The sequence below is a fragment of the Corvus cornix genome, chromosome 19 (genome assembly GCF_000738735.6).
Source record: "Corvus cornix cornix isolate S_Up_H32 chromosome 19, ASM73873v5, whole genome shotgun sequence".
Lineage (NCBI taxonomy): Eukaryota > Metazoa > Chordata > Aves > Passeriformes > Corvidae > Corvus > Corvus cornix.
This window is the reverse complement of record NC_046348.1, coordinates 11,067,858-11,080,892: the sequence shown is the minus strand read 5'-3', so window position 1 is coordinate 11,080,892 and position 13,035 is coordinate 11,067,858. Positions and strand designations below refer to the sequence as shown.

Below are 13,035 nucleotides of genomic sequence, written 5' to 3'. Positions count from 1 at the left end.
ATGCTCACACCTTGACAGGTGAGCACAACAGAATTTTACATCACATCCCTTAGAGCACAAACATGCTGAGGAGTGTTTAGACCTCCCAAATTGCCACCTCAGTTCATTGGCAGCATTTCCAAATAATATTCAGGTTGCTCAGCAGAGCATTTTAAAATTAAATAAATTAGACAGATCTAATTTCAGGAGAGGAAAGTTCAGCAAATTAAGAACAGCTCTTAATTAGCAGAGAGCTAGCCTAGCCTCCTTTAATGAATAAGAATCTTGAGAAAGAACACACAGAGACTGGCTTGAAATACATACCATGTATTTATTGGCTTCAGCTTTGTATGAACACAGTGATAGAGAAGACAGTGACATAAGGCTCAAGGTAAGAAGGCAAAACTAATGACAAAAGTTCTTATGCAGGCTAAGCAAACTCAGCTCGGGACAAGGAGACAGCTATATTCCATGCCACCACTTGAATCTTTAGCAAAGGTGTCAAGAGAGCATTTGACTGTAACATCTGCTAGTTAGAAACTTAGGAAGTAAAAAACCCTAACCCTTAACATTCTAAATTAGAAGCCTAATGCACCGATAAAGAAATTATAAAGAAGGTATGTTTCTGATAGGTCAGATTCTCATCTGCTGGACTAGTCTAAATGCAGAGTAACTGCTGAGGTCAGAGATCATTTGAATTTAAAGTAGGTCAGAAGGTGGTGACAGGATCTCCTGTGAACAGCAATACTACCATCTGCATCTTACCACAAACATGGTATCAACTGTTAACTTTGCTTCTTCTGCAGGAGGCCACAAAAAGCCTGAAATCACCTCCAAGGTACTTTAATAGTAACAACCATCATCAGCTTCCTCTTAAATTCTACTCTAATTTTCATTCACCTGCCAGAAAAGATTTCTCATAGTTTTAACACTGGAAAAATGAAAATCTAGAAATAAAATTAATAGTTGTATATGACACAAAAAACCAGTGCCCTAAAATAGCCCACATCTACCCACAGTCCACCTGGTTTTTACCCACTACCTAATACTGCCTCTCTAAAGAGTCCAGTGTCCACATGGGACTAGTTCTCTCGGTGAAGAGACTTCCACAGACTGACACATATTTCAAGGGCACGCATTTTCATGAGAAATTACACCATAAATGGAGATTTTGCATTTGCCTCCAAAACAAACAAAACAAGCTGCCATTCTTACCGGTAACAAAGCAAACAAAATATGTATCCACACATACATGCCACACACACCTTCTCCCCCAAAATCTCAGTTACACACCCATATCAGTTTTGTATCTATGACAATTTACATTCCCATAATAATGAAAGATCATCTGAGTACCTGCTGCAGTGTCTGTGTGCCTACCAACTGACAATAAAGATTAAAAGAGACAAATGAGCTTATACACCATCCATATTTCTTTCCTCTATCTGTGCAGACAGCTGGGACATACTTGTGTTAAAAGTCTCTTTCCGATAAGACAGCTGTTTGGTTCAGAACAAGGAGAAAATAATCAGTGTTCAGCAATGTATTTTCTGAAAAACAGACTCGTGCATGCACACAGGCAGAGCTGAAAGCTCTCAAACCTCTCTTCAAGTAGAGAAGGGCTGCTAAATCTCAGCTCAAAAGAGCAAATTTGAACTGATTTCAGGCTAGGCATGAGCTGGCTTTCTGACACCAGATAACATGTAGTCAGACTTTACGCCTCAGCATCCCTATAAATATTAAAAAAAACCCTAAACAGAACCAAAACCAGAGCCCCAGTCTCCCACTGGAGGAGGGAGATTGCGTATGCACACAACCTACAGATTCTTCTCCCACTTCAAAACTCGGCATGTTACTGATCATGTCAAGATTCAGGGTCTCAGATGATGTAGGGAATGCTTCAGTTACCTCAGCTGGTTAGAGTCACAGGTTTGATCCCCATATGGGCCATTCACTTAGGAGTTGGACTCAATTATCCTTGTGGGTCCCTTCCAAGTCAGAATACCCTGTGATTAAATCCACAAGCATTTGAATATTGTTCCTTGAACAAGCAGAGGTCCCAGTCCCTCCAGTGAAAGTTTTTATAGAGCGGAAAACCTAAGACATTGGTCTTAAAAGCTGGCCATCAGTAACATGGATGCTCATGGCCTTCCTCAGGAACTGCGAACAAGAGCACTCCCATTGTAGTGTCATACACTGTCTGGCCTGGGAAGGACCTAGGCCCAAGAGACCCCGTGAGGTCCGCACTGGTGGTGTCTTGCTGCTTCCGACACTAGACTCAGCTCAGGGCAGCTCACTCATCCACCCCAGCACCTCACCAAACTCCTGTAAATTTAGGTCCATCCACAAATCCTGGATAGAAGAACTGATGGATGTTTTGTCTGATGAGGACAATGTTGTCAGTTCATCCTCAAAGGAGGTTAGCTACTTGTTTCAAAATTGGGGGAAAGAATGGGGAGGGGAGAACAAAAATGTGTACTTACCTCGTGCATCGAAGAATTCATCATCGGAGCTCTCTACAGAGTCTCTGAGAACATTCTGCATGTGCCGCTGAGCACCACCAAATTGGCACGGGCCAGCTGGAAATACAAGGAGACTCACATTAACACGAGGGAATGCTCACCTCTGCTCCAGAGAAAAACCCCAACCCAACACATTAATGAACAGTTTGCGTACGTGCCTCAGGAGGATGGTCATCATGCACACTTTAATCTCAACTGTCAGCCAGCCAGAGCTCTCAGGATGGCAAAAAAAAAAATACTTCCACTTAACCAAAGTGATTAAAACAAGTTCATGTTAAAGATAAGCCTTCATCACTTTCAGCCAATGCAGTGACCTCAAAAGATAAATTCCTTCCTTTTGAATTCATCTGGCTGTTCCATTCCAACACTCAAACTGCACATTGTTTCTAAGACATACAGCAGCATTTCCCCAGGACATGGCAGTAGCTCCCACTTAAATTCAATTTAACTCCTAAAAGAAGTGCCGTCTTATTTGGCTCACAGATTTGCAGACAAGCTACTCAATTCTCACTCAGTGAACTGCTTTCACCAGAGAGCTTTGCTGTGCTGGAGCCTGGGGCTTTTATTTGAAGCTTGCCATTTGAAGACGAAGGCAAAAGCACATTAGAATAAGTACAGTAACAGATATAGTCATGACACCTTAGATGGTCCTTATAGATTATCATACTCAAACTAATTTGTAGTTAGTAAACCAGACTTGTCTAAATATCTGAATTCTCCTTGCATCTGAGCAACCCAACACTAGAAAGCAGTAGTGAAATATATTCCTTATATTAACAACAAAGTCTCCCCACAGTCAGTGGAGAACCAGGGATCAAATCCACCATACCCCTAACAACACTGTTGTAGAAAGGACACTCATTACCCACCAGAATAGTGTCCTTCGTTTTATTCATTTCTGCAAATGATGACATCAGACCTGATTCTAATATCCTGAGCCCCTGGCCACAAAAGCGTTCTTCTCTCAGTAGTAAAAGAGCAACTCAAACACAGGATGCATCCTTCTGTATTATTCTGGAGAAAACATGCCTCTAGGTCACAGCCTTTTGTTCTTCATTTACTCCACCTACAGCTGAATTAATCAGAAATATAAGTGAAGGGTGGTAAGAAGAAGCAGATTTTAGCTGACCAAGATAAAGTGAGTAAAAATAATAATCAATTAATAGCATTTTAATATGGTTTAAAAAAATGTTTATTAAGGAGTCAGTATTCATTACAAGAGTACAGCATGTATTGGGAATCTGTCCAGTGGTATCTGGCAGGTGATGGAGTCCCTCCATTCAGATTCATATCTACCCTAAAATGTATTGCTATAGTCACCAAAATAGTGGTAGAAAGAACACTATTCTGAACTTCTAAGGACAAAAAGTCTGCATTGGGTCAATGCTCGGAAGAGAAGGCATTTCAAAATTTCAAGAGCACAAGATGGGAGGCACCACAAAAATACTGGAGTGGTGTATGGAGGGTTGGACAGAGGGAGGAAGGGAGGGAGGGAGAGAGGGAGAACAAAAGGAGGGAGGAGGCTATACAAATAAAAAATTGTAAAAACTTCCTAAGTACTCCAAAGTAAAGAGCAATTCCCTGGAGAAGAACTGCCACTAGCCTGGCTGAAAATCAGTAGAAGTACTCACCCCACAAAAAAAGCTCATGGTTCTAAGGACCTTGGAGTTTGATGTAGAATGCGAAGGGAGGGCAGGGGAAAGAGTCACAAATATCCAGGCATAAATTCTGGCCATGAGAAAAGTTCTTGGGAGCATCAGTTTTATTATATTGCACTGGGAATGCTTCTAGATTTAGAAGCAGCTTAAACATAACCACAGTCAGCAGCACAAATCTGCATAAAGCTCACTGCAACAGCTCTCTACATCTAGATTGATTTGCTGGCTGGACTGCACTGCATTGCCCTCATACATTGGTGCTATTGAGTCTGCTTCCTTCTGTGCCAGCAGATTAGCATTAGGCACCTTCAGAGGACTCTATTAACATTTCTTGATTTTATTAGACACTGGCATTACCTGGACTCACTGACTTGATTTACACTGTCAACTGCTGCATATTTTATTTTATAATTTTGCTTCAGAGAATGAAAAGACCAGCCCTACTTCAGAACACAGGTGAGCTCCTTGGTAATGACACTTTATGCCTCTATGGCAGTGAACCTACTCTTTATAAGATCAGTCAGCTGACTCTTAGCAGCCAGATTTCAGCGATTTTTGCACCCAGGGTAGCAACTTTCATTTCAGTTGTTCAGGATCACAATTTCTGATCATAGAAGGGGAAAGCATGTAGAAATGCTTTGAACACTACATGACCAATTTGCAAGTCATAATAGTTGCACTGGAAGTACATACAGTAGTTCCCCGTAAGCTGTTGGGGCAGCACGACAGACGGACAGTAGGATACAAGGGTAACATTTCCAAGAGGCAGATGGAGAGCCCATAGAAACGCACAGGTGCTTTTCTTCTAGAAGAAGCAGAAGTAAAGTTTCCTATCTAACCTGTTCTCTCTGCACAGAACTGCAGGTTGTGACAGTCAACCTGTCACGGAGGGAGCTGGAAGAGACTTTCCCTGAGCACAGAACCACAGTAAAAGCTAGGGAGAAGACAAGAGCAGAGCCATCCTTGCAGCATTATGAACAGAAGCTGAATGCTCTAGTTAGGCTAGCACTAACTGTAATTAATTGTAATTAAGATTGAGTGAACCTCGTTTTTCACAATTACAATCAGGGATTTTCCTCAGTAAAAAAAGTCTTGATTTTTTTCTTCAATGAAGAACAGCTGGAATTTCACTGGTACTTTGCTGCATCAGTGATCTGGGTGACATGAGAGGAGGTGCTGTGATGCATGAGTAAAACGTAATGTTGGAAAGCAATCTCTTAATTTTCCCTGCACTAATTTTGTTCACATTTTAGTTTTTTCTGTGGCTGATGCTATCATATCCACCTGAAGACAACTCTTGTAGGACCTACAGAAAACAGTATTCCCACATGTATACCATTCCATAATACATATACACACGCATCATCAATATACTAGATCTGGGTCTGTGATTCACTATGCTTCACAATATACCCCAACCTCACAGTAGCAGTCACTGTGTAAATGGCTAATTAAAAACAAAATCACTTTTGAATGTTTGTGAAAAGCAATCAGTTAAAGTAATATTTTTAGACTTACAAAATAATAAACATACTCATTAGCCAATTTACTCTTGTTAGATATTGATTTCCTTACCCCTGCAATGTACAACTAAGGATCACAACTGAAACCTATATCCTGCACAACAGCTTCCATAAGGGGAAGAGCCACAGATACAATCAGCTACAATATCTTGTGATAGGCAGCAAAAGAGTCAGGATCTTATTTGACTTAAAAATTGCTACAGAAATAGTTCCATGTTCTATTATGCAACACTCGCACTTCCGGTTGAAGGCAAGTCAGATTGCACCTCTGTACACGTCATCCTAATTCAAATGCGAGGCAAATTTCATCCTTGGTGTTTAGTGACTGTACATAATTCCAGCAAACAGCAGAAGGAACAGTTCCCACTCACATAGCAGCAGCTTCTAATGCTGTCCATTCAGAGAAGGAACAACCCACTAAAATGATGCAATCTCTGATATATTCCACAAATAGACCTAAGGAGCAGAACAGCCATGGAAAATGCCAATTCCACTTTGACCCACAAACACCAGCAGAGCTCGTTTTACCATAGTTCCGTAAGAAATCAACAGCAGTTGGAAAGTATACATAAGAGAAGATCAGCTCCAGCTTCCTCTGGTCAGGGGACATAAACCCAAATTCTTTCCAAGGTCCCTCTTTTTTTTTATCAAACTAGCAATGATATGATGTTTGAGCAGTGCATGAGCACATTTCATTCCATGTGATATGAGGGTGATTCTAAAAGAGAAAAAAAAAGAAAAACACAAGAGGAACTGAAGTGACCCTATTGGTCTGTAGCCAACATTCTCAGGACTAAGGAAATGGAAACAGAAAAACATATAAGAAGGGAAGTAAGGCTGAAGAGGCTCTGAAAAACACTTTAAGAAACAAAGGTTTTCCTCTGAAAACTGCATAGCTAATGCTGTTGATTCCCAACTTCAATCACTTTCCTATAACCTTTAGAAGGCTTGGTATCCAAAACACACTCATCCTTTAAGTCCCAAGCATCCTAAGACAGAACAGCTCACCATTGTCACTCAATAATAAGCACATGATCTGCTACCGGTCCCAAAAATGCTTCTTCAATATTACTTGTTAGGCAAAGATCATATTTAAAATGCATACCACGTCAGGAGAAAGAAAAGGCATGTACTTTCCATTTCCATTCCAGTAACCGGCATCAATTCTGACAGCACAAAGCAACACTGTACACTACAGACCCCAGGTCCTTAGGTGCCAAACACCTGGAGGTTAAACGTGAGGAGCACAGGAGTATCTTCTGGAAAAAGGAAGGAACATTTTCCTGTGGAAATGATGCCCTCTGGTGGAAGCACACTTTGCCAAGACAGGGATTGAATCTGCTACTGGATCTAATAAGCAGAAAATTAATTTTCAAATGCAGCAGGAAGTAAGCCTAGCCCTGCTGTGAAACCACAGCCATGTTACCTTTCGTCACTGGTTCTGCCTTCTCCTCATTTTGAAATAGCTTTTAAAAACACTTACTGCAACAGAAAAACAAAACCATTACTGGAGTCATCACATCACTGTTTACAGAAGCACTTCACGAGCAGGACCAGCACATACACTTTGGGAATGAAAGAGCAGTGATTTCATTCCTAAAACATACTTGTGAGGGCAGAGTAGCAGCACAGTAGGCTCAGTCCAGAAGCATCACCGTAAGAGTCACTCCACATCTCCCTCTTCTCCTTACCAATGCACGTATCACTGGCTACCTTGTCAGGCAAACAGGACAGATGGAAAGTAAGCAGGATGACCCAAATGCCAGTCATACCAGCCCCTTGTGTACTGGCAGCATTACAGGCTGGTTCCAGAGGCCATCCCAGCTCAGGTGTGCTCACACCAGAGCTGCCAGGAAGATGCATTCAAGCAGCTTGGGATAAGAGCAGCAGTTTTCATTGGATGCAATTACAGCAGTGGGCTTTACTGTAAAACTAATTAAATATTATTCACTTCACCATCATACTATCACAGATTTCAAGCTTTGCAGCAGGCCCAGCCTTTTTCTACATCTTTTGCTTGGTAACAAACATTTCCCAATTTCCAATCAAGCCTAGACATAAGCACATGCCAGAAGACAGGCAATCATAAAAAAACCACTCCTGACTACTACCATGACACCTAGGTAGAGATGAAACAGCACACAATGTTCTCATAGCTACTGGAAACTCAGTCTTTTACATAGTCAAATATTGAGGGTTGAATTAATCTCAGTTAAAAAATAATAAAAAATAGACTTTATTGCAAAGATTAAAACATTTCCACTTGTCAAAACTTGTTTTAGAAGTGTACCATTTTGAATTCAGGGACAGTTTTCCTAATAAAATCAAAAAGCACAAGTCATTTTTCCATTTGGATAGAGATGCTGGGTAGGAAGAATGACCTTTGCTATTGCTACTGACTGCTGTTGCATAATACTTCTTTCTGTTTTGCCGGTTTCAGATGCTTCTTGCCTACCCATTAAGTGATTTAACTGAGCTACCCACACAGTGTTACCTAGTGACTGTGCAGTTAAGACTCACTGGAGGCCAAGTTCACCCACTATTATTTTCTAGTTATGTTTTATTTCCTATTTGGAAAATGTAAAACTGTTACAAGGATGTGAATTTAACTACTGGAGGCACTCCTAAGACTCAGGAATTCATACAAGACAGAGGGAGATGCTGATCAGAGGAAGTCCTTGCCTACACATTGACCACCAAAAAAGATGGACCATATATGCCATCACTTACAGCAGGGCCACACAGAGCTCATCCAAAATCATGGAATGAATCTGCAGCAGAGACTGGAACTGAAACAAAATCAGTTGAAGCTGAAATGAAACACACTGCAAGTGGAAGGGGCTGACGAAGGAGGCCTACAAAACTGTGAGGCTAAAGGGGGAGAGGGAGAAAAATAACAGTGGGAGGCAAGAGGGAGAGAACAAAAAAGGCAAAAGGGGATGGGGATGAAAAAAGTGGAAGATCAAGTCAAGATGTCAAGTTCTCTTGTCAAAATGCAGAGCGAACAAAGCCAGATATAGTTACAGACAGAAAAAAGTCCACATAAATTGCAGGTTCTCTTGTCAAGAAGTGAAAGACTTAACTGATGGAACAGTCCAGATGCCACTGTGGTCAGAAGTGCCCAACACAACCAACTCCTCTCTCCCATTCCTCATTCGGTTTCTATCATCTCACAGCAACTTCACAGTGAGAAATCCCTGGTTGTCTACTCTGTACATCCCTCCACTGCCAGTTGGTAAGGATAGGCATGTATTTGAATATTGAGTACAGGAAACAAATTGAGAAACTAAGCCATGCAGGCCTTTAAGCCCCCATTTTAAGGTACCAGTGACATTTGCAGTCTTGCACTTTACAGGATTACTAGTGAGGTGGACGAAGAGAGAGAAGAAGTTTAACATGACTGTTCAGACTTCAAAACCTAGATCGAACTTTCCTGTAAACATGGTACATCTCCCAGAGCTGTTTCTTGATGTTTCAGATGCCAGCTTCCCCACAGCAGAAATTAACTTCACCCTCCCTCTCAGCAGTGTCATCACCTCCTCCAAACTTACTCCCCAAAACCAGAGAAGATATGAATATTCTCTAACCTTTTCCTGCAAGGACTGTAGGTGGACTGCCTGCAACACATTGAAAGTCTCTACTTTTATAGTGCAGAGATTCTGGGATTTTTGAGTCACTGTGCTCTATTAAAAATGAAGCTGGAGATGAAGAGCAGATACCCTACAACTCCCACAGGGACATGTCAGGTAGTGATCTGCAATTGTCTCTGTGTGGTTTTACAATCTACACTCTTGCAAATGCCCACGCATTTCCGTGCAGGGACTACTTCAAGTGCTTAAGATCTGGAGTTCACTAGGTGAGATCTGGCTACTCAAACGAGTCAAGTGTGGACCATGTCCAAAAGGCCTTTACAAGCACACCTGTCATTCAACAGTGACCAAACCGCACATTTTCACTACAATTTTGGTCTTCCTTTCTATCTGAGGTAAGGCTACAGCACTGGCAGGGGCTGCAAGGTAGGGTAATACAAGCAAAACAGATGCAATTTTTTATAATTGTGCATATTGCAGCTCACATTGATAAACTCGGTAGGCTCAATTTATAAAAGCAACACATTTTCCCTACACCTAGAGCAGATAGTTTCTTCCAGACCTCCTTTGTGAATGGTCTACTCTTACTTTTCTTTGCAATAAGTAGTGACAACATCACAAAGCTTGTATCAAAATACATAGTTTGTCAGTGAAATCACATCCAAGACAAGTACCATGCTTTAAAATTCCTGTCCAAAACTGTTTGAATATGCAAGCTATGTGTGCAGGCTGCGTTACTCATGCATCACAGAAAGCAAAAGCAATGCTCCCTTATTTTCTTATCAAACTTAAAAGGATTGTAAACTAATGCCAGAGAAAAAAAATGAGACTTTTCCCCCACTGGATTACTACTTCATCTTCCAAAGACAGAAAAAAACCATTTAGTTCAATTCTATATTTGCATCCTCTGAAATTATTGATGCTCTCATGTTCCTGAGTATTACATCTCTGGGCTGCCACCAATCCATGCTTACTTTGGGGGAGTAAAAGAAATAAACAGTGCTGGAAAAAAATCCTCTTTTAGGTTTAGCTTTAATATTGCCACGCTGCTGTAAAGCTGTGTCCGGACCTGGCACCGAACACCAGGCGAGTGTCACATACTGACCACTCAGTCATAGCAGTTAGGCCTTCACCTGCAGCAGCAATGGGTTCTGCATGCAACCTATAAGAAAACCACTTCTGCATCAGCAACTGCACTCTCATCTGTTCTGGCCATTGTGCACACAGAACATACGCTACCTCGTTAAGGCTGCACCTGCCGCCGGGCACGGGACATCAGGGTGCTGCTGCTGCTGCTGCTGCTGCTGAGCATCCTCCAGCCCTGGTCTCAGTCCCAGCCAACCGACCTCCAACCTCCACATTGCTCAGGCTCCGGAGGAAGCACGAGTTACAGCACGTGAATGGGCAAGGCGCAGCGCAGGCTTTCGGCAAATTACACCCAACAGCACACCTGTATTGTTCTGCGACCACGGCTGCAGCCTCCCGGTCTGCTCCTCCCGAGTGGGCGGCAGCGAGCACCGGCCCGACCAGGCGGCAGCCAGGGAATTCCCCCGGAGCTAGGAGAGACCCTTCCCGGACCAGCACCGCCGGAGGGCGGGAAGGAAGCCGGGCAGCGGCGACTGGCGCGGGCGCCCGCGATGCTCCGGCAGATCCGCACGGCCGTGCCGCGACCACGACACCGGCAGATGCGGGCGCCGAAGGCAGAGCGGGCCGTGCTCGATAACGACGACGAGGACAAATGTATCCGCGCCTCGTTCACGCGAGTTTGCGTTCACCGCCCCGCGGGGCCGAAGGCGAAGAACGCAGAGACGGGGCTGCCCCGGAGCCGCGGGTGGGCGGGGAGGCGCGCCGGAGCCCCATCCCCGCCGTGCCCCTGGGGCCCCCGCGCTCCCCTCGGGGCCGCCCCATCGGCCTCGCTCTACCCTAGGGACTGCCCCTCGAGCTCAGCACTTACCGGGGAGTGGAGCTTTCGCCATTTCAGGGCTGCCCGCTCGCAGCCAAGCCGTCCTCAGCCTTATCAGGTGCTCGCCCGCTGGGCGCTCCGGCACCCCCGCTCTCCGGCGCCCCATCGGCTTTCAGCAGAGGCCCCGCGCCGCCCCCTTGCCTGCGGCGTTGAGAGACGCGGCCGGGAGACGCCGCCGCCGCCGCCCGGTGCCGCCCGCCCGCCGCTAAAGGCGCAGCCGCCGTCGCTAACGGCGCAGTGAGAGCGGAGAGCGAGGGTCGGGCCGGGCCAGCACGGGGACTTGGCTACGCATAACGGCCTGGAGAGAGCGGCCGCGAGGTGCGAGCAGCACCCCGCCCTGGAGAAGAGCTCGGCGACGCGTCTCGCCTCGCCTCGCCGCTGCCGGCAAGGACCCTCCGCCCGGAGCTCGCCTCGCCCGCAGCCCACACGACACGCCCCCGGGGACGGGCCGGGGCTCCCTCGCCGTCTTGGCGCCCCTCGGAGCTGCAGCCGGGCAGAGCAGGAGGGGGCTGAGACCCGCGCCCCACTGCTGCCCCGCACCCAACCTCAGCTGCCCGGGGAGCCCAGGGACGCTGTCCCTGCCCCGGCCCGTGGTGCTGGGGGCCGCGCACGGCTCGGCTGCTGCTGCGGTACTGCCCCTGCAAGCCGTTCCTGCGACTGGCTGCTCTGGATTTTAACAGCAAAATTCCTCCGGGTGTTGCCAAGCCCCGTGTCAATGCAGTGGCTGAACAACTGCAAAGCTGCATTTTAAGTCAGCCATAGGCAAGTGGCTTAGAGTCTGCTGAAAGCTGAATTAGGGAACTTACAGGGTGAGACTTGGTTCGTCCCTCTTCAAGAGCCTCACTAGCAGCATATCTCTAAAAGCAGAGAAGCCAACTTCTCTAGAACCCCCAATAACTGGGAGAAATTCACCTTAAGGAACGTCTTAAGTCACAGCCCTCCTTGTAGAAACGATGGGAGGAGGCTGGCAGAGAGCTTAGGAGGGACTATATGATACTGCAGTGTGTCAGAACACCACCAAATAAAGGGCAGTGAACAAAAGTTTTGCTCCCAAACCCCTACTATTAAAGAGCCAAGCAAATATAATGCAACCAAGTCCTAAAGCAACTTCTAGGCTCTGTGCCAACACCAACTTGGTAAGTATAAAGATAATTACATGATTTGCTAGGGGTATTGCTTAGCAGTTCATTCAAAAGCCACAGCAAATACCCCTGAGAACATGGCGAGTTAAGTGGTTTTGCTTGAGCCTTAAGTGGAATAGGTAGCCAGAATGCCCAGCAGTTCCCACCTCCAGAGCCAGCTGCAAGTAAACTATGGTCCACCTTCCCCCAGCTATGGGTGATAGTGCTATGACATGCTGTAAAGTTTGCCCTCGAGCCACATTGCCTCTGCTGTTGGACATAAGTCCTGTTTAAAAGATTTGCCAAGGATTGCTTTCCCAAAGGTGCTACAGTGTCACTAAGCCACCAAAGAAAGCAATCCTAGAGAAAGACCATGGAATCACAAAATATGCTGTGCTGGAAGGGACCCATCAGGATCATCGAGTCCAACTCCTAGCCCTGTGTGGGACACCCCAACAATCCCACCATGTGCCTGAGAGCATTGTCTAAAAACTTCTTGAACTCAGGCATGTTGAACTCCAAAGGCGCATCTGGTTAGGTATCTCATTCTTTCCGTATGGACTTTGTCCTGTCTTGCCCCTCTCCCCCATAATTTACCCCACTGTTAAAGAGTAGCCCAGAATCTCCAATCTATAATATTAGTGATATTTGCTCTGCTTTACTGAGTCTGTTCTGATTT

General features: G+C 45.1%; 1 protein-coding gene across 3 annotated transcripts in view; it reads right to left on the bottom strand.

Annotated features, from left to right (window-relative positions):
* Positions 1-11,847, bottom strand: part of PITPNM3 (PITPNM family member 3) — a 55,403-nt gene extending 43,556 nt beyond the window's left edge. Inside the window, exons 1-2 of one of the 3 annotated variants that reach the window (XM_039562848.1) lie at positions 11,227-11,847; positions 2,463-2,558 (exon numbers count right to left, since the gene is read on the bottom strand). In XM_039562848.1, coding sequence (XP_039418782.1) covers positions 2,463-2,558; positions 11,227-11,341 — 211 coding nt within the window. In that variant the 5' untranslated portion in view covers positions 11,342-11,847. Of the gene's footprint in view, positions 1-1,887; positions 1,986-2,462; positions 2,559-10,511; positions 10,611-11,226 lie in introns of those variants that run through there. The other 2 variants (XM_010402240.3, XM_019287525.2) reach the window with 2 other exon arrangements.
* Between the last annotated feature and the right edge of the window lie 1,188 nt (positions 11,848-13,035).